The 25631-nt window shown below is 42.5% G+C and overlaps 1 protein-coding gene across 1 annotated transcript; it reads right to left on the minus strand.

The window, feature by feature from the left end:
* Positions 1-258: 258 nt before the first annotated feature.
* On the minus strand, positions 259-25590 carry LOC134466800 (guanine nucleotide-binding protein G(s) subunit alpha). The gene is made up of 12 exons (XM_063220691.1): positions 24231-25590; positions 22404-22476; positions 17071-17125; positions 14669-14788; positions 11726-11823; positions 11022-11076; positions 9256-9329; positions 8866-8924; positions 7017-7137; positions 6374-6504; positions 4125-4192; positions 259-2427 (listed from the first exon to the last, which is right to left on the minus strand). The coding sequence occupies exons 1-12, from the start codon at positions 24367-24369 to the stop codon at positions 2281-2283; spliced, it is 1140 nt and encodes a 379-aa protein (XP_063076761.1). The 5' UTR covers positions 24370-25590; the 3' UTR covers positions 259-2280.
* Positions 25591-25631: the final 41 nt, after the last annotated feature.

Here is a 25631-nt window from a genome sequence, read left to right on the forward strand (position 1 = left end):
CATTTGATGCACCCTAGTGTTAAGCCCACCCTTCGTTAGGATCTTAACAACAAATCTGAAAGCTTCATAGTCTAATATAATATAGTGGGACCAGTGGGACATTCCTCCTCGGTGAGTTTTTGTTTGAGGGGTTAACGAGGCAATGCCTTCTTCACCCATAATGACTGTCACAAACCATGGTCTTCATTGGTAGTTACCTTGGTGCTGCCAACCGTACTTAGCCTGTAGTGACACAGGACATCTTGATCTAGATATGCCAAACAATGCAGTCTCTAAATCTTTCTTTTTAAAGAGTGTCAGGATAATGAATATAATTCAGAGCCTGTCATAGTATCATATACACACATTTTTGCATTATGATACACTATGCAGAGGTCAAGGTATTCATGTTGAAAAAAACAGTTCAACTTCCAACTCCTCCCCAACACCCCAAACCCCACCCCACCCAACCCCAGGTGCATCCCTGAAGGAACCCATACAAGTGTGCAATGCTGCCAGGACAGTTTACCCAACACACACCAGCTCGTCTCACCACACGCGTCATACAGAAACACACATGATCATCATCATCGTCATCATCATCATCATCATCATCATCTTCCACGTTTTGTGTGGCAGAGGTCTCACAAACACGCTCTCGACATAGCGAGCAAGGGCACGCTTTTACAGACGGGTGACATGATATGACATCACACTGGTCCGCTCAGCCAGTCAGCCAGCCACACACACACAAAGGCAGCCATAGCAGAGGCACATGAATCTTCTACAAGTTTTTTTTTTCAATAAAGTTGTACAAAATAATACATTTTACAGTCTGTACAAGAATAATAGTCCAGCAGTAAAATAAAGAGACAGAAGAAGAAGAGAGAATGATGATGGAACGAAGCTGATGATGAGAGAGACAGAGCGAGAGCGACAGAGAGAGACAGAGCGAGAGCGACAGAGAGAGAGAGAGAGAGAGAGAGAGAGAGAGAGAGAGAGAGAGAGAGAGAGAGAGAGAGAGAGAGAGAGAGAGAACGAGTCAAAACAGATTAGTGTCCAAGTTATCATAGTCATTTCTGTCATTTTTAAAACACTGTTAACTCTTAAAGTCTCTGATCAACCAAGACTGTATTGGTGCAGGAAACAAAACAAAACAAAAAAACCCAAAGCATTTGGAAAGAGGGTGTGATGAGTACAAACGTAAAAGGGTGGAGAAGGAGGAGGGGAGGGGAGGAGAGGAGAGGGCAGGGGGCTTTAGAGGGGTAATAGAGGGAGTGGGGTCGGGTGGGGTGAGGGTGTGTGACGGGAGAGAGAGGTACACGAGAGGTCATGTGTATCAATGGCACAACAGTCCACAGACTAGATGACCCTGTGGGTGGGAGTTGAGTTCTTTAAGCTCTTTGCACATGGTCTCTTTCCATTTTTTGTTTTGTTTTTGTGTGTGTATGTGATGCAGTTCCACTCTAAAGTCTTCTTTCTCAACAGCTTTTTGCACTTTCTCTGGTTGCTTAAAGTCCTTTGCCTTTTCCTTCGTTATCCTCTGGAAAAAAAATTCTCCATCTTTGTTTTGACCTTTCATATATAGGTATTTTTTTCCTCCACCGTCTTCATCAAATCAATCAATCAATCAGTCGCTGACCATTTCACAAAAAGCAGCTAAATGATCAGGAACCGCTGCACCATTTCAGTGTAAGATGACACGTGTGTGTTTGAGTGTGTGTTTTTTTCTTTATACTTACCAGTCTGGAAAGACATTGTGTGCACCTTCGAGTGAAGATGGTGTGTATATGACACTAGAGAGTATGAATGCTAAAAGGCATGTGTGCTTGAATATGTGTTTTGTGTTATGTGTCTGTCTGTGTGTCTGTGTATATATGTGTCTGTGTTCGTTTTAAAGTGTTAAAGAATGTGAGGGGGTCAGCAGTGTGAAGTTTTGGGGAGGCTTGGAAGGAGGTGGGGCGTGGGAGGCTAGGGGATGGAGGTGAGGGGTAAGGGGGGGTAGTCAACATTATCCACCCAACCCCCCCTCACCTCCTAACCCACCTGTCATAAGAGCTTCATTTTTCACAGTCATAAGTCTTTTTTGCCTCCTCTGGCAAGGTCAGCTCACAATGATGAAGTCTATCTCTCCCCTGCTCCCCCACTCCCTCCCCTCTTTATGCTAGAGACAGCTCATGCTGCTGGAGTTTGCCATCCTCATCCTCCTTCTTCTCCTCCCCCCGCTCTGCTCCGGCTCCCACTCCCCATCCAACACCAACAGCTTTCTGTTATCTGAGTTCGTCCCCTCCTCCTGGCCAATCACAAGAGCTCGTACTGTCGCAGGTGCATCCGCTGGATGATGTCCCGACAGTCGTTGAAGACGCGGCGGATGTTCTCAGTGTCCACGGCGCAGGTGAAGTGAGGATAGCAGTAATGGCGGCCATCTCCACTGGCTGTGCTGATCCGCTGGGAGGGGGTGGGGGTGGGGGTAGAGAGAGAGAGAGAGAGAGAGAGAGAGAGAGAGAGAGAGAGAGAGAGAGAGAGAGAGAGAGAGAGAGAGAGAGCGCAAGAGAGAGATGAGGGGGTAGAGAGAAAGGGGGATAGAGAGAGGAAGAGAAAAAAAGAACTTACTAACAGAACACACTGAAAAACAAATGAGTACAGGACCAATAATGTGCCTTTCATGTGCTATGGCAAATAGATATTAGTTAGTCTCTGCAACTTGTACATACATTTTCTGTGAGTTGTTCAGTGGAAAATACCACAAGGGGGCGTTCATGTGTATGTAGGCATTTGGTATTTATCATAATTCCCAGAGCACATGAAAGCTCCATAATAGTCTTGCTATGTATGAAAGTCTAAGTTTTGTATAACGAGTGGCAATCTGGGCTCAGAAGCTACAATATTGTTTGGGCCCAATTCCACCTGGTTCTAGTTTGGCAGTGAATAGCTGATTTCACAAATTAGCTTTGCTATTTAAAATGTGCTGATTTCAAGACTTAGACTGATAAAAAAGGGGTGTTCATGGACTGCTTTATCTGCACTACTACTTTGGTAGAACTCTTCCGATTTCATAAAAAGGCGTGCCATGTTCTTGCAAGTTCACAATTTGTCTCTTTACTGTGTGGAAGGCAACACACTTGAAAAGTGCTTTGTGATTTAAGCGGGCTTGCACAAGCCAATTAGTTTACCCCATGTCTGTATAATATTCTGTTAATAACAAAAACATTATTAGTATTTATGAACATTAGTATTATTCGTATTAGTATTAAATTGCTTGTCTGACATGAAAGGAACCCGTCCAAACTGGTTGAAACCATAGTTTAAAAACACTATTATCCAATATGGTATTTTGGTTTTGGTATTCACAGCCTTTGTTTGCTGCGTTTGTAAGCTTACAAGGTGCATGTGAACGTAAACCATACCCATGTCTGTTTGCTACATTGCAATATTTTTCTGACAACAGCTGCACAAAGAAATTGCAATATATGTAGCTCTTGGACCGCTTTATCAAGTACGTTCCTTTAGTATGACCCAACTCGGACAAACTGGACAAAACGGTACAGTAACGCATTATCAAAAGTGGCACACCAAGTCTGGATTCAATGAAGATGGTCTCTACGGTCTAACTATCCATATGTGAAAGTAAACCATACCCATGTCTGAGTGATATTGTATGTTTATGTGATTGGGGGAGACCAAAAACAATTAGAATACAGGTCTGAAATGCTGGAAATGACTTATGCTACTGGACTAAAATGGCTGTATCCAGGATGTTCATAGCTGCCCAGAATTCCATTTATAGTCCGCAAAAATGAATGCGCATTTCAAAGTGTTTCCAATTGTGGCCGACTTATTTGAATAAATGACCTATGCTACTCACAAATTGGATGGATGGACACGGACAAGAACAAAGCCTTACGAAGCTTGTACAGGTCTGGGACTTGGTTACATTAAAGTTTCCATCACAAGCATTCATTAACAAAACAAACAAAACAGGTGTGTGTGTGTGTGTGTGTGTGTGTGTGTGTGTGTGTGTGTGTGTGTGTGTGTGTGTGTGTGTGTGTGTGTGTGTGTGTGTGTGTGTGTGTGTGTATGTGTGTATGTGTGTATGTGTGTGTGTGTGTATTGAAGTCGATTTGAGGTGTTTGGGGTTGACTTACCAGGAACTCGTCTCTGATGAAATATTTAGCTCTGGTCACCCGTGGGTGTTCGCCTGACTCTGGGGTTGCTGTGTGCAGAAGGAGGGAAAGTCATCAGTCAACTAGCTAAATCCACAGCACAGCACATCTGTCAATATTTCAGTTACAAAATCCAACAGAATTGGGGGATCGTAGAACTGATTAGAGAAATGCTGGATTGAGAAAATATAGGTCCTGCCATGTAGTGCTTCCTGCTTAGCAGCAAAGGACATATCATTAATTAGCTCATTGCTACATAAGGCGTCGTCTTCCCATAGACCCGGTCCTAAGGGTTCTGCCTACTACCGAGGCGTGGGTTCTTTGTTTTGGGTCTTTACCCCGCCCATCTTCAGTTCTAACAGGGTCAATTTTAGAATCGCCTCAGACGTGGTTCTAGGCATGCGAGCCTAGTTCCCACTGTGACATGTTGCCCTCTCTGTAACTATTTACCCTCATGTTATGTGCAAACATCTATCCCCACCCACACACTTTCAAAATCAGCATGGCTTTTCACAATAGGCTAAACAATAGGAAATTAGTCAAGCAATTATGTTCTTTAAAGTAACTCCAGTCCTTGGCCAAGGAATGAGTTGTCAAGAAATAGTTTTTTGTGCTGACGACATTATCGAACCATTTTTTTTTAAGTCAAAGGCCTAGCTATTATACATCGCCATTTCCATGTCGGAAGCTCCACGCCTCCTTGTGAGGTGCCGGTGTTTGACGGGAGAAATATAAACGCACCAAGCAAACAAAATGTCTTCATAATCCACACTAATCAGTTCGCAAGCATTAAATTCATTCTATTTCATTGCACATCGTTTTTCATACGCAAGATCTCCGTACAACAAGTTGCTTCTTTTGTTCGGCGTGACTAAATTAAGTAGCAAGAGTGTTCATAAACTTTGGGTTGCCTAGCCTACAGATTGCTTCCTTATTCGCAAGCCTCTATAAATCACATCCTTCTTAAAATCTTCTTTTAATAACTATGGCACCAGAGCATGAAAATTGCGAGGTATTAGAAGTAGTCTAGGGATGGCTCACTCTGTATTGTCGGATGCATGGAGCAACAGAAGAAAAACAACAGTGTGACCAATAAATATGCAACTGAACATACAGACGAGAGGACTTTCATTAGATTTCATAGCGCGTTGGAGAGGAAGAGTGTGTACGCTGTGAAATTATGATAAACAAAAGTAGTTTTTGGACGACGGGACGTTTGGCTATTCATTTATTTTCTTCCTGGTTTGTGAATGCTCTTTGGATTAACCGAGGGGAGGCTACAGTTACTATGGCTAAATCTATAGTCCAACCTCAATATCCAACTGCCTACAATTCACAAGACCACTAGTGAGTAATGAGTAACTGGTATCGTTTTGATGTGGACTCCTTCGCTTGTGTTATTAACCATGGTGTGAAAGCCTGGCCATTGTGTTAACACGAGCACTCGGGGCGACTGCTCACCTATGGGAACTCACTCTGTATAAAAGCGTACCAAACCAGTAGGCCTACCGTCAACCCCCCGCCAACTTTCAGGAATATTTATGAAGCCAGAACCAAACGTGGAACTGTATGTAAAAGCAGCTATAGACATCAGCCTGTTCAGTTAATTTTCCTAAAAGAAATATGTGGCATCATTCTGACTTTCTGAACCTGGGATGTCCACATTGGTGGGCTGTTGCTTTCTGTATGTGCAGTGCATGCTGGTGGTGTATGGCAGTGTAGGTAGAGCATGTGTGCATACATGACACGGAAGATAATTTTTTGAGGGTCTGAAATAGCTATTCTATTCTTTCGTATGGGTTTACCACCAACATCGAAGAGCACCAAACAAAAGATGAAGATACCGCATATGAAATAACTGCTCCACTAGCCACTTGTCTTTTTTAAGGTGCACTGTGTAAGATGGTGGCCAGAGTAGGCATTGCAACTATGCTGCTCATTCAAACTGTGCTGCCTATCGTCAAATTGGATTTTTTTCATGAATTTACTAAATAATAAACCAGTAAGTTTTGCAGCTGAAAACGTTTATTTCTGAACATTCAAAATTAGAAGATCCCCCTTTTCATGTATGAAAAGTGCACTTTTGCTAGTCATAATGAATGGATAGAATTGAATTGTAGTGCTAAGAATTTGTTCGAAAGGTAACATTTGTTAAGGAGCAGCATGAAATGAACTATGAAAATATTACACAGTGCACCTTTAACTTTTTGAGAGTATTTGATTAATCTTACCATCATCTGGTGTGGTGTAGCGTGCAAACTCGGGAAAGTACTCCTCGATTTTGGACTTCCCGGCCATGACTTTCTCGGCTAGCAGATCTTGTTTGTTGAGAAACAGAATGACTGAGATCGTCCGCAACCATCTGGAGAGATTACGGGGAGGGGGAAAAAGCATTAACTCAAAGACTGCTCAAGTCACATGCTTCACGGTTGTCTTTTGTGCCAGTACAGCAATTAAATTACTGGTGACAAAGATGCAAGATGCTTTAGGGACTTTTGTCTACAGCTAGGAAGAATGGGATAAACCAACGTACGGGTGCAACAGTAGTTCTGTACTGTATGCATGTGTGAGAGTACTACAGCACCTTTTTCATTGAGCTCGATCAAATATCACATTCCTCCATTTCACTTGTATTTTCAAACAGTGAAAGGATCAGATAGCAAATAAGGAAATAAGCATGTGACAAAGTATTTCTTGTATTACATGTTTTTCTTTTGTCTTGATATATGCTGCATATGGATGTGTGAATGTGTTTCGCAGTGCAGTGTGTGTGTGTGTGTGTGTGTGTGTGTGTGTGTGTGTGTGTGTGTGTGTGTGTGTGTGTGTGTGTGTGTGTGTGTGTGTGTGTGTGTATGTATGCACGTGTGTAGTCACCTATTGTTCCAGATGTTTTTAAAGAGATTCAGTGCTTCCTGTAAGCGGTTGGTCAGATTGTCCTCTCTGACCACCATGTTGTAACTGCTACTGGCCACTACAAAGATAATGGCTGTTACATCTGCAAGAAGAGGACATTGACATGGAGTCTTAGGGAGGCAGGTAGGAAGATGTTATATCTGCAACAGCATGGGAATGGACAAGTACACATGTAGATCATTTGAGATGCACAGAAAGTGAAATGTTGAATAAAAATAGAACAAAAATCTGCTGCCACATGGATGTCTATTTTCTGTTTTGTCTATTTTTTACCTCCGCCAAGGAGGTAATGTTTTCGGTTGCGTTAGTTTGTCCGTCCCAAGGAACAAGTGATTAAATTCTGGTGGTGATCCGGATCACGAACTGGAACCAGGACTTTTTTAAAGATTCTGTGTGCAGGATAACTCAAAAACGAATCAACTGATTTGGACGAAACTTTGTGGAGTTGTTGGCAATGACCCAAGGGACAAGTGATTAAATTCTGGTGGTGATCCGGATCACGAACCGGAACTGGACTTTTCAAAAGATTCTACACCATCTAGACGCCCTCTAATGACCAGAAATTGAATTGCGGGGACTCCACAAAAACAAGGCAGAAAGACTTAGGGTGTAACATAGTCAAATGTATCAAGCAGTTTCCTTGGCGGAGGTCTGCGCTCTCTGAGTGCTTCTAGTTTTTAGTGCAATAAGACCAAGTTTTGAAATACGTCTTCATTGGAGTCCCTTAAAATAAATACCAGAAAATAGACATCTGTGTGGCACCAGATCCCCAGCCCCCCTTTTTTAATGTATGATTTAGTCCTGCACTGGTTGCACCGTCTTGCTACTTTAAAGTCTGAAGTACGTACTTTCCTTTACTCTAAAGTGAAATGTTGCTTTGGTGAAGTCAGCTATACAACATTGCCATACATTCATTACATAAAAATACCAGCTTTAATTCATAGTTATAAATGTTAGCTCAGTTTATTTGGGGCACGCTTGGAACCATTGGAAATCTGAGTTTATGGTTTTTCCAACATTAGATTTATGAAATGTTATGCATCTCGCCTCTGGAGCAGCAAAGATGGCTAGTTTTTATTAGTCAACTGTTCAGAAAACATTTTAGAATACAATCTGTTTTGTACATAGGTTTGGATAAAAGTTTAGGCGATGTAATAATGTGTTTATAACAGAGACTGTCTGTATAAGGAGACAGAACACTTCAGAAAGCGTCCATAGAAATGAACAGGGGCAGTTTGTTAAGCCAATATCGGCACATGCTTGCACCTGGCCGGCAACAAGAGCCAATTGCTTGCTGAGCTGCGCTGTCATTTATCCAATCACCTCGCTGCCTCGACGAAAGGTTCTCCAAAACCCGCCCAAAAGGTTCTCCAAAAACGCCAAAATGCGCTAAATTGCGACCCCGAGGTGTAGCCAAGATGGCCGCCGAGTGAAAGGACTTATTCTAAATTACTTTGTTTTAGTTAAATCGTGGAATTAATTTATAGACATATAATAAACAAATTGAAACAGAATAAGCTGAAATGGCAGTAAAACAGGTTTGGTGGGGGTAAGGTGTGGTATCAAACCTTTGAGCAGCAGATGCATATCCAATCTACAGTATGTTTCGCTAGTTCAGTTCTAAAGCGGTTCTACACTGTGCTTTCAAAAAAAAGGACAAAACAACTGCATGCATGATAACAACGATGAGCCCCATCACTGCTATTATTTCACTGTAATTACATTATAATAATTAACAGCCATTGTAATAACACCACTATAGTATCACAGTCATCACTTAGACAAATACAGATTTCTTTTCTTTTTTTACCATTGAAGCACTGGATCCATTTTCTTCGTTCATCTCTCTGACCTCCAACATCAAACATACTGAAAGAGAAACACATGAGAATCAGAAGCAGTTCTATCAGGCTGGTATATTTAGATGAGGAATTTGACTATGGTAGCTGTCCCAACATCAAGCTGTCAAATGTCAGGTTGAAACAAATGTGTTTTAGATTAATTACTGAATGAATTGACATGTAAGAAGACTGGCGAACAAGTTTCTAATGAAACATGTTTCAGGATGCCATTGCATATCCCTCATTAATATTAATCCAAACCATCTTCCAGTCTTGGGATACATACTGGAACAACACTGGATCCCTCAACTCATAACCGCTACTGGCCAAAAGAAACTCTACAACAACAGACCACCTACTGAAAATTGACTTTGTCCACTTGGAATTTTGTCTCAAAGATCCCAGAGGTTAGCACTCTGCATCGTAGCAAGTCCTGTGGATGACCAAAGTGAAAGAAGAAAAGCAGAACGGTTAACAAGAATAAGCGAAGGCTATCTGTAGAAAAGCTAAATAAAAACTACTACTAAGTAATTAGTCATAACCAGGGCTCTGAACCAGAAGTGGTTCGTTCCGAACAGAAATAGTATTTCAATGTTTTGGGTTTTTGGCTCCCCCCTAAAATTGATGTTTCTGAACTTTTTAAAACAGAAAAAAAATCAGGTTATTATAACATGAAAATTGTGTTCCTGGGCGGTGTAAGGTCGGCAGTTTGATCAACCGTCTCTTAACCCATTGTGTCCTGGAGACACATATACACAGCATTCGGGTTCTTGAGATTTGAACTCGTTTATTTAAAATGTGGGTAAGTTAGAGCTGCATGAACACATTCTAAGGCAAAACAAGGGTCCTATCTTTTGAATGCATCTCATTTCATGTTTCTATGTGCTTCGGAGGCTGAGATATTTTGGATTTAATAGGCAGAGGGCACCCTTTCCCAAAAAGGGCTTAGGACAAAATGGGTTAATTATGCAAGTAATGGTAATGAGACACCAACCTCTTTATGCTAAGCCAAGTATTGTATGCCACCCATTTGGGGTGAAGGAAATGTAAATACAAGCACGAGATGCGGTGTAGGCAAACGATATTTTGGCAAGCTAACGCTGTGCTAGCCCATCACTTTCAGTAAGGGCACAGTGCATAGTGCCCAAACTTTCCCACCACACTATGCACTAAGGACCTCAGTGCATTGTGTGCACTATGCACTAAACGTCAGTGCACTGGCACAAGTGTGCCATTTGAGACACAGAAAGAACTCTCCCTGCTTTATCCATGGATTGAGTAAACTAAACAAGAACCATTTCTGGTTCCGGTTCGGTTCTGAAACACTAAAAAATATACAGTTTCCGTTTTGTTTGGTGTTCCAAGCAAAATGAAAAAAAAAAGTGTCCAGGTTCTTTGATCCAACTCAAAGCCTTGGTCTGTCATAACCAAATTAACATTTTACATATTTGTTAATTATTATGTAAAGGTATATAGCATAGATGCATTCAGGTAACAATAGCAGAGAGAAGGCCGACTGCCTGCGAAAGTAAGAACCTTGCCAATGTGATCCAGTCTAACTGATCCTGCTTAACCTAATGAGCTCACAAATTATTCAACAGGTACAGTGGATGCTCTAATGAGTGAAACCACCTGTGCTCAGTAACTTGGCAGAGGGCACTGGTGGCAGGATTTGTTTTACCATCCGATGCCAAGATCTGCACCTCGTTTGTGAATAACAAGTGAACAAGTTAACAACTAGCAGCATTCCCCCCCCCCCCCCCCCCCCCCCCCCCCCCCCCCCTGCAGCGTATTGCATGACTGAGCTACCCTGACCATAGTACCCTTTCCCTTGGACTGCTCCCTGTTAGGCTGCCCCCTTGCATGGGTGAGACACAAATGCAATTTAGTTGTATGCATAGTGTGCTATGGAGTGCTGTGTCAGAATGACAATGGAATTAATTATCCCAGTGGGTCTTCATTTCACTTCACTATTCACTGTGTAATAATTGGTTTCAATATTTTGAAGGTTGCAGATGTTTTCCAATATTTTAAAAACACAATAATTCTGAACATATTTCAATCAATCCAATTAATTAATTCCCTACAGATTTTTTTTCTCCAGTGCCAATCTTTGTGTACGCACCTGGTCAGAGGGTGTGTAGTCACACTGCTTCACGATGTCAATCTTGTCTAGAAAGCTGCAGAGAACAGACAAATACTCAAATCAGTTTCACCGTCAACTCACATTACAAACGCATCAAAATAAAAAATCACAATAGGCCATTTACAGTAAATAAAACAGGAGTAATTGTAAGTAATTGCAAGTAATTGTGCTCATTTTTGGTAGTCTGTGCATAAACTATGTTTGCGTGGTCTACAGATTGTGTGGACTGTCAAAAAGAAGGGCCAAGCAATTCACAAAATCTTGCTCAATATCTTGCATCATTGGAAGCCTCTTCATATGAAAACACAGGTGCCACCTTTATCCTTAGGACATTATGAACAGAATATTCTAGTGCTGTATAGCCAATTTTGGATTGTGCCATGATAAATGTATATCTGTCAATCCAAATAAAGAAGCAAAGTGTGTGTGTGTGTGTGTGTGTGTGTGTGTGTGTGTGTGTGTGTGTGTGTGTGTGTGTGTGTGTGTGTGTGTGTGTGTGTGTGTGTGTGTGTGTGTGTGTGTGTGTGTGGGTGTATGTTAGAGAGAGAGACATATATACTTTATGTTATCTGTACGCTTTGGCGACAATGTTACCAATAGGCATGCCAATAAAGCATATTTGAATTTGAATTTGAATTTGAGAGAGAGAGAGAGAGAGAGAGATAGAGGGAGGAAGTACTCACTACTGGGCACAGTCTATGAGCTGGTACTCGTTAGACCTCTCGAAGCAGGCCTTCACACCTTCATCCTGCCAAAGACACTTGGCATGCTCATAGAACTCCTGCAGGGGGGGTCGGGGGCAGAAGGACACGAGAGGAGAGGAGAGGAGAGGAGAGAAGAGAAGAGAAGAGAAAAAGAAAGAGGGAAGAGAGGAAAGGGTGGAGTAAGGGAGGAGATGATGGAGAAGGATGGAGATAGGAGAGAGGGAGAAGAGAGTATAAGAGAGGTAGGAGAGGGCGGAGAGGTGAGGGAAGAGGGAGATAAAGAGGAGAGGGGAAGGAGAAAAGAGAGGAAAGGAGGAGAGGAAAGGAGGACATGGCAGGAGATACAAGGGTTGGGCCCAGGGGCAGAAGGAGAGGAAAGGACAGGCAAGTGGAAAGGAGAAGACATGCGAGGAAAGAAGGGGAGAGAAGAGGACCAGAGAAGATGGTTGGGGACAGGAAGAAAAAAGGGTACAGGACAGCAGAGGATAGTGAAGGATGGGAGAGAAGAGGAGAGGAAAGGAGAGCAGAGTGGAGAATGGGAGAGGAGAGGAGAGGAAAGGAGAGCAGAGTGGAGAATGTGAGAGGAGAGGAGAGGAAAGTGAAGAATGTGAGAGGAGAGGGGAAGACAGGGGTGGAGAGGAGAGGAGAAAATAAGAGGAAAGGGGAGAGGAGAGGAGAGGAGAGGAGAGGAGAGGAGAGGAGAGGAGAGGAGAGGAGAGAGGAGAAGAGAAGAGAGGAGAGGAGAGCAGAGGAGAGGAGAGGAGAGGAGAGGAGAGGAGAGGAGATGAGAGGAGAGGACAGGAGAGGAGAGAACGGGAGAGGAGAGGAGAGGAGAGGAGAGGAGAGAGGGGTGAGGAGAGGAGAGAGGAAGAGAGGAGAGGAGAGGAGAGGAGAGGAAGAGGAGAGGAAGAGGAGAGGAGAGGAGAAGAGAGTGAAGAATGGGAGAGGAGAGGAGAGGAGAGAGAGGAGAGAAGAGGAGAGGAGAGGAGAGGAGAGGAGAGGAGAGGAGATGAGAGAAGGGGAGAGGAGAGGAGAGGAGAGGAGATGAGAGGATATGAGAGGAGAGTGAAGAATGGGAGAGGAGAGGAGAGGAGAGGAGAGGAGCAGGAGAAGAGAGGAGAGGAGCAGGAGAGGAGGAGAAGGAGGAGAGAAAGGGGAGAGGAGGAGGAGAGGAAGAGGAGAGAGGAGAGGAGAGGAGAGGAGGAGGAGAGGAAGAGGAGAGGAGAGGAAAGGAGAGCAGAGTGGAGAATGTGAGAGGAGAGGAGAGGAAAGTGAAGAATGTGAGAGGAGAGGGGAAGACAGGGGTGGAGAGGAGAGGAGAAAATAAGAGGAAAGGGGAGAGGAGAGGAAAGGAGAGGAGAGTTAAGAATGGGAGAGGAGAGGAGAGGAGAGGAGAAGAGAGGACAGGAGAGGAGAGAAAGGGAGAGGAGATGAGAGGAGAGGAGAGGAGAGGAGATGAGAGGAGAGGAGAGGAGAAGAGAGGAGAGGACAGGAGAGGAGAGGAGAGGACAGGAGAGGAGAGGAGAGAGGAAAGGAGGAGAGGACAGGAGAGGAGAGGAGAGGAGAGGAGAGGAGAGGAGAGGAGAAGAGAGGAGAGGAGAGGAAGAGGAGAGGAGAAGAGAGTGAAGAATGGGAGAGGAGAGGAGAGGAGAGGAGAGGAGAGGAGAAGAGAGGAGATGAGCTGAGTGGAGAGGACAGGAGAGGAGAGGAGAAGAGGGGAGAGGAGAGGAGAGGAGAGGAGAGGAGAGGAGATGAGAGGATATGAGAGGAGAGTGAAGAATGGGAGAGGAGAGGAGAGGAGAGGAGAGGAGAGGAGAGGAGAGGAGAGGAGAGGAGAGGAGAGGAGAGGAGAGGAGAGGAGAGGAGAGGGGACAATCATTAGTTCAACAACCACCATTATTGGCACATGCACACAAACATATTTCACAGGATGAGAATACTAGATTTGGACTGTATGTACGGTCAGAAAAGCATTCACTTTCACGCAAAAGTACAATGCACGAGACATGGCTAGATGAGGAATGCATCGTGGTGTTTGCAAACTAATCAAAACAGTGACCTTGCTGCCACTGGCAGTAAAACAAAAACAATAGAGTGGTCCACTAAATACAACACCCTTCCCACATCCTCAACACAGGACTGGATGACATGGCTGACTTGCACATACTTAGACTTCACATAACTCTTCTAACTGGATGGATGGATGGATGGATGGATGGATGTGTTGGGTTTGACTGGAAAAAAGCCACAGGTTCTATTCTGATAGCTAATCTTGAAAAGTTTGAGGTAAGACAGAAGATACAGAGAGATAGATAAAGAGCGAGAGAGAGAGGGAGAGAGAGAGAGAGAGAGAGAGAGAGAGAGAGAGAGAGAGAGAGAGAGAGAGAGAGAGAGAGACAGAAAATGGAGAATGTCTATCACAGAGGGGCCGCACCAGACACAGAGAGGGCAAATGTGTGTGAGACAGAGGGAGGAGAATGACAGAACGCTAAAGAGAGAGAGAGAATGTGTGCATGTGTCTGTTAGAGAGTGTGTGTGTCTGTTAGTGTGTGTGTGTGTGTGTGTGTGTGTGTGTGTGTGTGTGTGTGTGTGTGTGTGTGTGTGTGTGTATCAGCAGACAGTGGTGTGTAAAGCACCGGCCCCAGAGGAGAATCCAGAGGGACATTAGTGTGTGCACACGCACGCACGCACACGCGTGCGCACACACACACACACACGGCCCAGAGGGATGATATTAGTGCTAATGAGGGCCGTCATGGGGGAACAAGCCCTGTGGCACACTCACACAGGGCACATGAGAAACATATTGCATATCCCAGCGGCACCTCTGCCACGCACGCACACGCACGCGCACTCTCTCTCTCCATCTCATTCACTTACATACACGCATACCAACAACCCAACTACCTACTCAATACTTACAGATGGAAAATCAAAGTCTTTCTGCCGGGATAGGTTGAGGATGTAATCCATTCTCGATTGGTTGGCAGCACAGGCCAGCTGAAGAGGAGGGGCCAACGTCTCCATGGCACCGACTATGGTCTGAAATGGGACACAAGAAAGGTTGGAAGTTACATTTAGGAGCCGTTTAGACGTATGTGGATGTTATTGAAAACAGCATTGGTTTTGGCCTTCCGTTTACACATAAATATAGTTTTAAAATCCGCATATCAAAAACCCGGCTTGAAAAACATTCCAGTTAGGGAGCTAATACGCATCTGTTACAATGGAGTTTTTATTTTTATCCACATGTTGCGTTTACAAGTAAACAGATGGAAAAAAATATCGACATTTAAAAATATCCGGACACGTGTAAATAGCACCTTACTTTAGCAACTTTAACAAAACCACAACGCCACACTCCTTTAGATTTTTGCGTTTTCAGACCCCTTCACTTGAGACAAGATGCCACTTTGGCGTCTTCTGTTTTGATCACCATATAAAAGTAGCCTTAGTCCACCTTGTCGGAAGTTACCCCTTAACTTTCTTATTTCTCTTTTAATCCATCGCTTTGTTTTAAAAATGTATGTATATACACAGTATGTATATATCTATATCTATATATATATATATATATATATATATATATATATATATATATATATATATATATATATATATATATATATATATATATATACACACACACACATACACACACACACAAACATTCATATACTCTTCACGTACAGGTAGTTCCACACACACTCACACAAACCTAAACAATGCTTTCACTGTCTCTGATTAGATGTGCCTCCCCCCACCCCCCCTTTAAACTCAAAATTTTCCATTTAACACAAGATCACACCAAAGCAATCAGGAGTCAACAGGAGATTCGAGTTCAGGTGACACATGGGTGTTTCAAACATCAACACCGAGCGACCAGTGTGTTCAAAACAACACCAAAATAAGACTAACTGCTATGGCAGGGGCTTGGCTCTCTTTTCATTTGTACTCTATGCATTGCTTCTCTGTTACCATTTTGAACAAGGATTTCCAAAGCAAGAAAGAGATAATACAAAAAGCAGCCACGTGTATTTTGGGACCATAATTCACCTTTGGCTAAGGCCCGCCCTAAAGTGTTTTTTGACCAATCACAGCGCAGCAACAGGACGACCTCGGACAAACCTCGGACAGTTTTGACAGCGCTCCATTGAACTCAATGCTGAAATCGCATGTTTTCAAGTAGTTAGCGAGATACGGTCGTATTATTATTAAAATATGATTGGACATTGCCTGGGGTATTTGTGACAAAGGTGCAAGTTTCCCCGCGATGTAACAAGTGGTAGCCTAATCGCTTTCCTCTTTACCTAAAACCGGACTAATATTAAGCAGCTGGGTAGTCTGCCTTGAAGGGTCTCGGCAGCAGCACACTCGACTAGAAAGCACACGGATCAGAAACATAGCCTACTTTGTGTGCTCCGATCATGCCACCATCTCATTCGTGTCACTTTTCAGTAAGGTTGTAAGCAAACCACGAACCTGTTTCAGAGTAGGGTTTTGGATTTCTGATCTAATTAATGAAGAAACACCGCTAGCAAAGTTAACTATCGGTCACGGTAGGAGTGTTTTGACTAGCAGCTGATGGACGTGATTTTGTTAAGCTACTAAAGATATAAACGCCAAACGTTAATGTTACACATTGCTGTGGTAGCTTTGAAGATTACTACAGCCATCACGTTGTGTGATTTCGTTTTCGTCTAGCAAGTTTGAGTCAGGGCTCAAACGATATGCGAGCTCAGCTTACCATGGTGCTGGTTACAATGCCTATCGATACCCATGTGAGAAGAGCCCATAACAACAGCTGTGATGCATCGCATGGCCGTTCAGAAAATAAATACTTATATTCACAATACTATGAATGGCGTTTTTTTTATTTATTAGGGGTGAATAACTGCTGCGATTTACAGTCACTGCATAAATCACGTTGATATCTCAGCATTGAAAGTTTATCTGTCCGACCTAGCAACTGTAACTAAAGAGGGCGGGGCTTAGCCAAAGGCGAATTGTGTTGCTAGCAGAAGGTTCTGTGACTTTAAGCTCAGGCCATGACAGAGATTCTTTCACACTGTCCTCTGTCAATGTTGATGGACTAAACACAGATATGATGTGTTGTAAACCATGGGACCAACTAGGCTAGTAGTCTGGGTATAGGAAATAGTTAGCTGCCGTCCTAACTCAAAGTCAGACTTGTCAGTCTACTCCCTCCTATAAAACTACAATCAGGTTCATGTTCAGGGTCATACTGCCGTTTCAATCAGTGGTGGACTTTGAAGTGGACAATGTTAAGATGTGGAATTTCAATATTTAACACATTGCCTTACCTCTATTGCCTCTTTAATGTTGTTCTTGATGTCTTGAATTTTTTGTTTCTTCTCCCTGTGGGAAAAAGGCAGACATGAATCAGTCATGACAAAACAGCAATTCAAACCACTGTGTCCTTCTCAGTGGGTTCAGCCATTTCCCCCTACGACCCTAAAACAAACACAACAGTCCAATGCCATTCCTCAAGACAGTGTACCGAGCGCTCCAACGGGGCAGACCTAAACAAATGTACTGGCTGATTTTGAGCACATTCATTTGACCTTGAGTGGATTAGATTCCCCAAGTGACTAGCGCAGCAGTCAAAATAACCTTCACAATGACAGAGAAAACAACTAAGGTGTCAAACACCATTAAGATGTTAAAGTTGTATCTACTAACTAGACTAACAACATACAACCATTTTGATTCTGATAATAATTTAAAAAGCTGTAGATTGTTCAGCTGTAAGTGGTTGCCAAAAACACTATGACTTGTGCCGAATCTACTGAGTTTAAATGTTCATATTACTATACAAGCTAAATCTAGCACTATACGTACAGATAGTACTTAGAGCAAAAGTGGAAAAAAAAGCTAGTTTCTCTGCGTCCATAGCCGGCCAGGTAACGACAGACAACTGCAAGATGCAATCAACATTTAAAAAAAGACCAGCACTCATGGAGCATAGACCTCCACCAAGCCAGTGCAGAACAGCACCAGAGAGGAATCAACTTGAGCCATGGTACATACCAAGAATACATTGGCAAGTTATTTTGTGGACCAACAAACAACTAACCTAAACAAATAAGCGCACAAACCCCGAGTGAAAACAGGATCCCCTTTGTGGAAGTATTAAATGATCCAGGCCCGCTAAATCAAGCCAAAAATGGAATTTGAAATGGAACGGAAACAGACAAAAGACTACAATAGGATAGGCACTTGGACAATAACATGTCCCCTTCTACTCTATGACCAACTCCGCCTGATCAATACAAACACAGAGATTGGAGAGGAGAGTGAGCACATTTGTGATTGAGGACTGGAATTTTAGGTAACACCGTCTTTGAAGGGGTTTACTGTATCCATCACAAGAACGACAGGACCAGTGATATTATACATAATTCATATTTATAACTATTGTCATACTGTGTCATTCATTTTTTGGAATGTCAACACACGATGAGTCATAGCCACCAATTAAGTGTCCTTAATGATCCTGACACGTTATGTCATTCTTACACTGGTTACAAGACAACCGTTATGTAGACTCCTTCAAGTAAAGTGAAACAGAATTGTTATGCAGAATAAGCCATTGAGCCCCATTTTTCTACGGTAACTCGTGAGTCCCTTAGACCAGGTGTTGCGTAGATACATTTGCAGTTGAGACAAATGATGTAGTAGGTTTTCTTACCAAGTGTCAGAGGAGTTTGAGCTAGCAGCCTGGTTCTTGTTAACATGATCAAGATCTAGTTTCAACTACATAACGTTGAGTTAAGCTAATTAGCCAGGTAGAGAAGAGTACATTACAGTACAGTGTAGGTCATGTTTTGCACATGCATACAATGTATATGTGCATTTTCACAAATGTGTGTGTGTTTTATGAATTAGCTTATGAGCTTTGAGGTGTGAACAAACACAAATACAGCTATTTGTGAACTTGTTTAGTACTCTGGACATGTGTGTGCCACACTCCTTCCACAGATAAGCTACTGACTCCACAGATAAGCAAAAGTCTCCCAGCCCTTTTCTCAAACACAATCATGCACCAAGGGCCCATGAAAGCAATAACATTGTTGAGATGAGAACACAAGACACAACCAAATCAGGCCAGGCAAAGTTACATCCAATAACGTGAAAAGTAGTGGACAGAAGCCCAACACCTCATGACCAATCGGACACCGTCTGTAAAACTCCCGTCCAATTAGGTGCAGAGGATGACAGAGCCCTTCAACACTGTGTGCAATCAGGAGAGCTGCTCTGTCCCTGATCAGACACACGTGCTCTTAATTGTTACTACAGCTGCTACACTACCTGGAACACATTGACCCCCCCCCCCAAGTTGTGTGTGTGTGTGTGTGTGACCAACCAGTTTCCACACAACATTTTAACATTGTCTTTATTTGGATGATAATAACAGAACTACATAAATTAGCTTAAAAAGGGTTGGGATGGGGGTGTAAGTATCTGCTTTTCTCCCTCACCTAAACGACATCCATGTGTTATACCCACTTCTTTAGTTCACACGAAAATAATTCAACAAGCTCTGCTTAAGGCAGGTGCCATTTATGACCTCTGATTCCGATCCAGTATTTGGTTCTAGTATATGACATTACTTTAAAAAGTAAGATATTTATTTATTTAATGTTAGTCTTCTGTCGTGTTAGTATTCCTAATGTTGTAAGTATTCAAGTATCTTGATTTATCCGTCAAGATTTCCAAGCAAGTTGTACAAGTTATAACTGGATGCAGCTAACATAATGATGAATATACCATATATTGCACTTTGATACCCTTATCCTTTATATCAAAACTCCTGTAGCCTTGTGTTTTCTTAGTTTTGTTTTTTGCTGTATAATGCCACTAAATAGTATTGAAGTCTTGAATGCCAAACATGCTAGTCAAGTGTTCAGGTTCATCAAATAGAACATGTTTATGTAACACGCCGGCAGAAAGTCACAGTCCTGCTCCCAGGTCACACCTGCAACTCAAGACAAGGCACCAGGCCACAGGCCTCTTGGTCAAGGCTAAAGGCCAACACCACAAGTCTTTCTGCTGTCGCCTCACATGGCTTTCACACGGAAGCCTGATATTCTACACACGCTCAATACCACTCTCTTGGTATTACGTGCTGAACATTTTTGATCATTTCACAATAGTTCTTCTTACACTCTCTTCAACAACCTCTTTCTTTCACATGTCTCTACACAGGTACACACACAACTTTAGTTTTAGCTCTTAATGGTGCTAACAGCTAAATTTCAGTCAGAGCTGGGTTATCAAACAACAGTAAGAAAACAAAAGTGTAGCTGACAAGACTAAATAATAAAAACATTAATCGCATCTTTTAAAAGTTACAAAAGTAAATCCACCATCCAACCAAAATAGTTTGTGAGTGTTTGTCGACAGGCAGCTACCCCAATGTGGGCAATGCAAACAGATGAACTGGGGGCACCCGCAACCATATGGATACAGGTAAACAGGAAACTGCAGCAGCAAGCCGAAGAAATACAACTTAAAGGAGACTTCATATCAAATATTGATATATTTTTTAACAAGGTAGGAAACTAAGATCGATTGATTGGCAGCGGCCAAAAATACGGGAACATGGAATTTCTATGGTGACTGGCTTCATACATGTCTTTTTTGGCTGGAAATTGGGAATTCTTGATTAATCAGAAAACATACTGTTCATCTTAACTGCCTAGAAACTTATATTAAACTGCACACAGTTTAATTCAGACCACTCCAAAGAGCTCTAGTCTGGACTAGCCTCAATATTTTCAAGTAGTGCTCACTGGAGTCAGGATATCTCCAGTCAAGAGATCCACTGGACAGACTGAGTTCTAGGCCCAGATCTACAACGTGTATGAGGTTCTTCGAAACCCTAGCTGGTTTGGCAGCAACTACTGATCTGATCAAGCCATCAGAAAGTCTATCTGTTTAAAAAAAATCCTGCAAATGACAACAATTTATTGTCATACTGCTAATAATAACAACCTTACATATGTTAGACATGGTGGGTAATCAGTTGTTATGAACTATTTATCATGTTACAGGAACAGTAGAGCATACAAAAACATAAATGAGAAAATTGGTAGGCCTAATAATATCACCCACAGCCAGATCCTTGTCTCAGATTGTTTTAATAATTGGGGCAGCTGTAGTCTAGTGGTTAGAGAGTTGCTCTTTAAATCTGGGGGTTGTAGGTTCGAATCCCACCTGACCTCTCCCTAAACCTCCATCCATAGCTGAAGTGCCCTTGAGCAAGGCACCTAACCTCACATTGCTCCAGGGACTGTAAACCAATGCCTTGAAAAATAATTACTGTAAGTCGCTTTGGATAACGGGGCCAGCTAAGTGTAATGTAATCTAATAAAGATTGTATACATCTGACAAATGCAATGTGTGCCCATGTTCTTTCTAGAAACATAAGCGACTTTTGACACGTTACAGCTAGCCCGTAATACCCAAATATTGCCGGCCATGGACATGCTACTTTAAGGGTTGATGACGGTTGTTGGATATAATTTTGGTTGGACTTAGTTGATTAACTTTAAATCCACTGGGCCAACATATACCACTGTTCAAAGCTACTGGATATCTACGCATGTAATGGTACAAACTAATACACAAGCATCTTTCCCAAGTCGTTAAGACAGCGTGTTTGTTTTACAATCATCCTTCATCAAATGAATATGAATAAAATTCTGGTGGTTAATGTTCCTAATGCTATTTTGTGCCATCCCTGGCAAACCTTATTACATCACCACTAGACTTCAAACAACTTTAATATCACTGTATTTACCTTGAAACACCAACTGGTAAGTATCCAGGCTATGAGACAGGCATCACATGTTGAGAGATTTAGACTATAATCCTCATGAAAACGCTAACAGTTATGGATGACAAGACCAGGTGCCATTTGTGGCTATTTTTAACAGTCAACAAAGACAATTCTTCATTTAGCTTCAGACATTTTTACATACATAATGCGATGCTGTATGCGTGCACCTTTGTGTGCACGTGTGATCCAAGACATAGCAATATAGACAGACAAGTACAGGTACACGTCTCATTGACAAACTCCTACTATGCTCTACCTGCATACACAACTTTACTCAAATTAGGAGCTATTAGCTAATTAAGATCAGATGCTTTTGTACCTGATTGAAACAAATGAAATGATTTGAAACCAGATTACTCACTTCTACATATAGTGAACCTGACCATGTTATTCAATGCTAATTCCAAGGGTTTTTCGCAAATATGTGGTTTTGTGATGAACCCATTCCAGTTAACTTCGAATAAGTTGGTTACACTCCAAATAGAGGGGTGTGATGGTACATCCTTTTCGCAAAACATCAGTTTAGCACTTTCTAACACGCAGAGTTAATATGCTTAGTTTACTGACTAGATCTACAGTGCTTTCTGTAGACCACCCAAGGCCAGTCCTCAGGACTGCCAAACACATGATGAATATGACAAACACGTGATGAATAGGAAATGCTCACTTATTCACTGTACATGGTGCCCTATGTCAGGAACAAATCAATGCACCTCACAGCCTATATGCAGCACTATGTAGTACAATGAGTGAAGGTACAACATAGCCATACTGTATGTGCGAACCACTTACTCTGTGTTGAAGCCATTGACATGGAGAATACGCATCTGTTTCACAATGGTGCTCTTCCCAGATTCGCCAGCCCCTGTGAAAGAGAGGGAAGGGCCGAGTTCATTAATGGTGACAGAGTGAGAAATCCTACCAACAGTGGAATCCATCTTTAATTTGCCATACTTGCTACACTTACAACATGCGTCGCGAGACCATAGAAAATAAACATTTCCCAGGAATCCACATTACAGCCTACTACAAGGGCATGTTTACCAGAAGTGTGCAAGAGCCAGCTTGAAAGTGTTACTATATCTATGAACACAAGTGGAACACGTTTGTGTTCAATGTCACATCTGCAATGGTTCTGCCCACTAGGCCTAATCACAAACCCAACTACAAACAACAAACAGCAAACATCCTGATGACCTTCCATTGCTTCAATCATGCACAGGGAGTCCCTAATCTCGGAAAGACCCCCCCACCCCCAAAAAGGGCCAACTAAACGTTCAATCAGCTCATCTTTGTACAGTCCATTACCTTCAGAGCACTACTTTTATCTTCCTAAATTCTGTAGCCTCTCATCACAACGATACTCATGTACACATATCTGCACTTCACCTTAAGCTTGGATAATGAAAGCAGTCCAAATGAGTTCTACATTGGTTTTGGATATTGCCAGTAACAGATATTGGAGCAGTGCTGATAACCCCTCAATAAGACACACATGGCAAAAGCTCTCATAACCTGAACGACTTGAAGGAGTTAATTTTGAGGATGCCGATCGAGACTGACACCTGTGCTGAGAAGTGGAGATGTCTGCCACTGGATTATTTAAAGAATGCCAGCCTGTACGACAGGAATGACCTTAACTTTCCTACTGTCATCTCTGAGAGATAGGCTATGTGGAACAGGCCTATGTGTAAGGCCTGCATTCCAAATTCCAAAGTGACCAAGTAGTATCCGACTGGTGTCAGAAGAGCTTTTTTTTAGTCTAAGGACAGCTCTCTGATATTCAAGATAAAGCAACCCCCTTTAGCCTTTTACCCCAAAAGCTATCAAAAGAGACCATAACATGGTTGACAGAAGGTAGGCAAAGAATGTTTGACATAACTGAGCACATCTAGCTGGCAAACTTGGACTATCTACCTGGTAATGTAAATGTTCACTTTTCAGATTTCAGTCACACTACAACGCTGAGATAGTAGAGGAAATGCCGAGCACAAGCATAAATTGCGTCGGCAGACATATTTGTTATGGTTAAATACGACTTCACTTCTGCTTTCCATTTGAGCCGTCACTTCCTCTGAGGAATTACCGGTGGCAAAGCAAATGTCCTTTTCAACAAATACTATTTTATACTCGTAATGCGCAGTATGTCTTCAAATAAATATGACGTATGAATCACATTCTCCCATGTGACAAGACATTTACTGGCAAAAGAAAAGCCAGTCCATCTAAACAGCCTTTTCAAACCTAGCTGTAAGACGCGAAGCCATGAGAACACACCCACGCCTCGAGAGACATGACACACACATTCAGGATTCGATATTATCGCCGGATGACAAAGTAAGTTTAGAGGGAGTAAACGTTTAGGTTCCCCACCAACAGGCAAATTCTTCTGCATCTGTGTGCAATGTTTCAAGTGTAAACACCGTAATGTAAAGAAAGTACAAACCCCTAGTTGGTGGCATCACGTAGGCCTCTTCTGCCGACCAAACTAAAGTATTTTGACATACACTTCATATGTGAAGGCCAAATTGTCCACCACAACAAGCTAAGGTTATGAGTCTGGCCTGCAAGTAGGCCTAGGCTACTACAGAAGTTGAGACACCCCATGTCAGAACTTACCCAACAGTAGAAGTCGATGTGTTGCTCTGTATATCTGTTTGTCTTTCTGTAACTGTTTTTCAATTTTTTTGTTTACTTCTTTTTGGGTCTTCTCTTCATCTTTGTCTTCCTGTGACTTATTATTCCCCAAACAGCCCATCTTCCCACAAGAAAAGAGTCCAGGGGAGGGGGGAATATTAAAATAAATAATTAATCACCCTTTACTATTTCCCTTGTTTGACCCACTAAATGTTCAAATACACTTGTGACATTTGACCAGTTGGTAAAAAATACACCGGTGAAGCATAAAACAATACGGCCTCTTTCGATACGTGATTGTGCAGTTTCTTTTTTAGGTAGTGTACATCCTGCGTCTTTTCAGTAGTGCTGCCTGGCCCTGCTAGGAGAGCAGGATAGCCTACTGCTGATGACGACAACAGTGCGGCCCTGTGATGTTCGCTGAATGATCACAGATTTCTTAATATAAAGCAGTAAACCACTGTCAAACAAGTAGCCGTGACTTCAGGCTTCTTCACTTCGGCACCGAAACGGGAAAAAATACTTCATTCCAATGATTGGCCGCTAGCAAATGAAGCATATCACTGCAATCCCAACTGGATTTTATTCCTGGTCGAGAATCCTCTTGGTGCAGAAGACCGATAGGGTATAATAAAAAGCATTTCAATTCATAAGGCCGTGTTTCTTCGATATGTCAGCAGTCCTCCGTGCAGATACGAACAAGCGTAGTGTGTAACAACATTTGCACTCTATGCTACTAAATGAAGGCTATGCGTAAACTATATTGTTTTCAACGTATCCATTTTTCGCTTCATGTCATAAACTATACTATTCAAACACTTAGGAACACGGTGCAGTCAGAAATGAGATTCCGATGGCCCGTTCTGAACAAATTCAGAAATTCCTTCTTATTCCTCGTTTCTGCGATAGCAGTTGCTTGCTGGTTTTCCTCAAGCCTAAGGCCTTCTCTGCCTCTCCTTTTGTTGGTGTAATACGGATCTCCACAGACCGAATATTCACATCGAATATTCACAAGACAAGTTTCAAAGAGAAGTCGATCTGTCTATCGATAGCAAAACAAAGCGAATCCTTGAGTATTTTTCCGTTTCTTGATGGTATAACCCCGCTGTCAAGCCTCAGCTTTGTAGTCCTTTAGAATGCGAGTGGTGGGTACACACATGTGCATGTACGTTCATGAATATAACGCCGTTTGGGACAACACATTCCACCACGCAAAAGACGTGCTCTTTCGGCGAGTCGAGGTTGAGTCGAAACGGAAAAAAATATAATTTTCAGGCTCTTTCCCCGTTTTCTCCAGGAATTAGACATTGAGACTGGCAGCTCTGAAGAGGTGGGGTGGGGCAAATAGATCACACAGAACCCTGGGAACGGACAGGGTCTAAT

Source organism: Engraulis encrasicolus, chromosome 2, assembly GCF_034702125.1.
Source record: "Engraulis encrasicolus isolate BLACKSEA-1 chromosome 2, IST_EnEncr_1.0, whole genome shotgun sequence".
In the NCBI taxonomy this organism is placed as follows: Eukaryota; Metazoa; Chordata; class Actinopteri; order Clupeiformes; family Engraulidae; genus Engraulis; species Engraulis encrasicolus.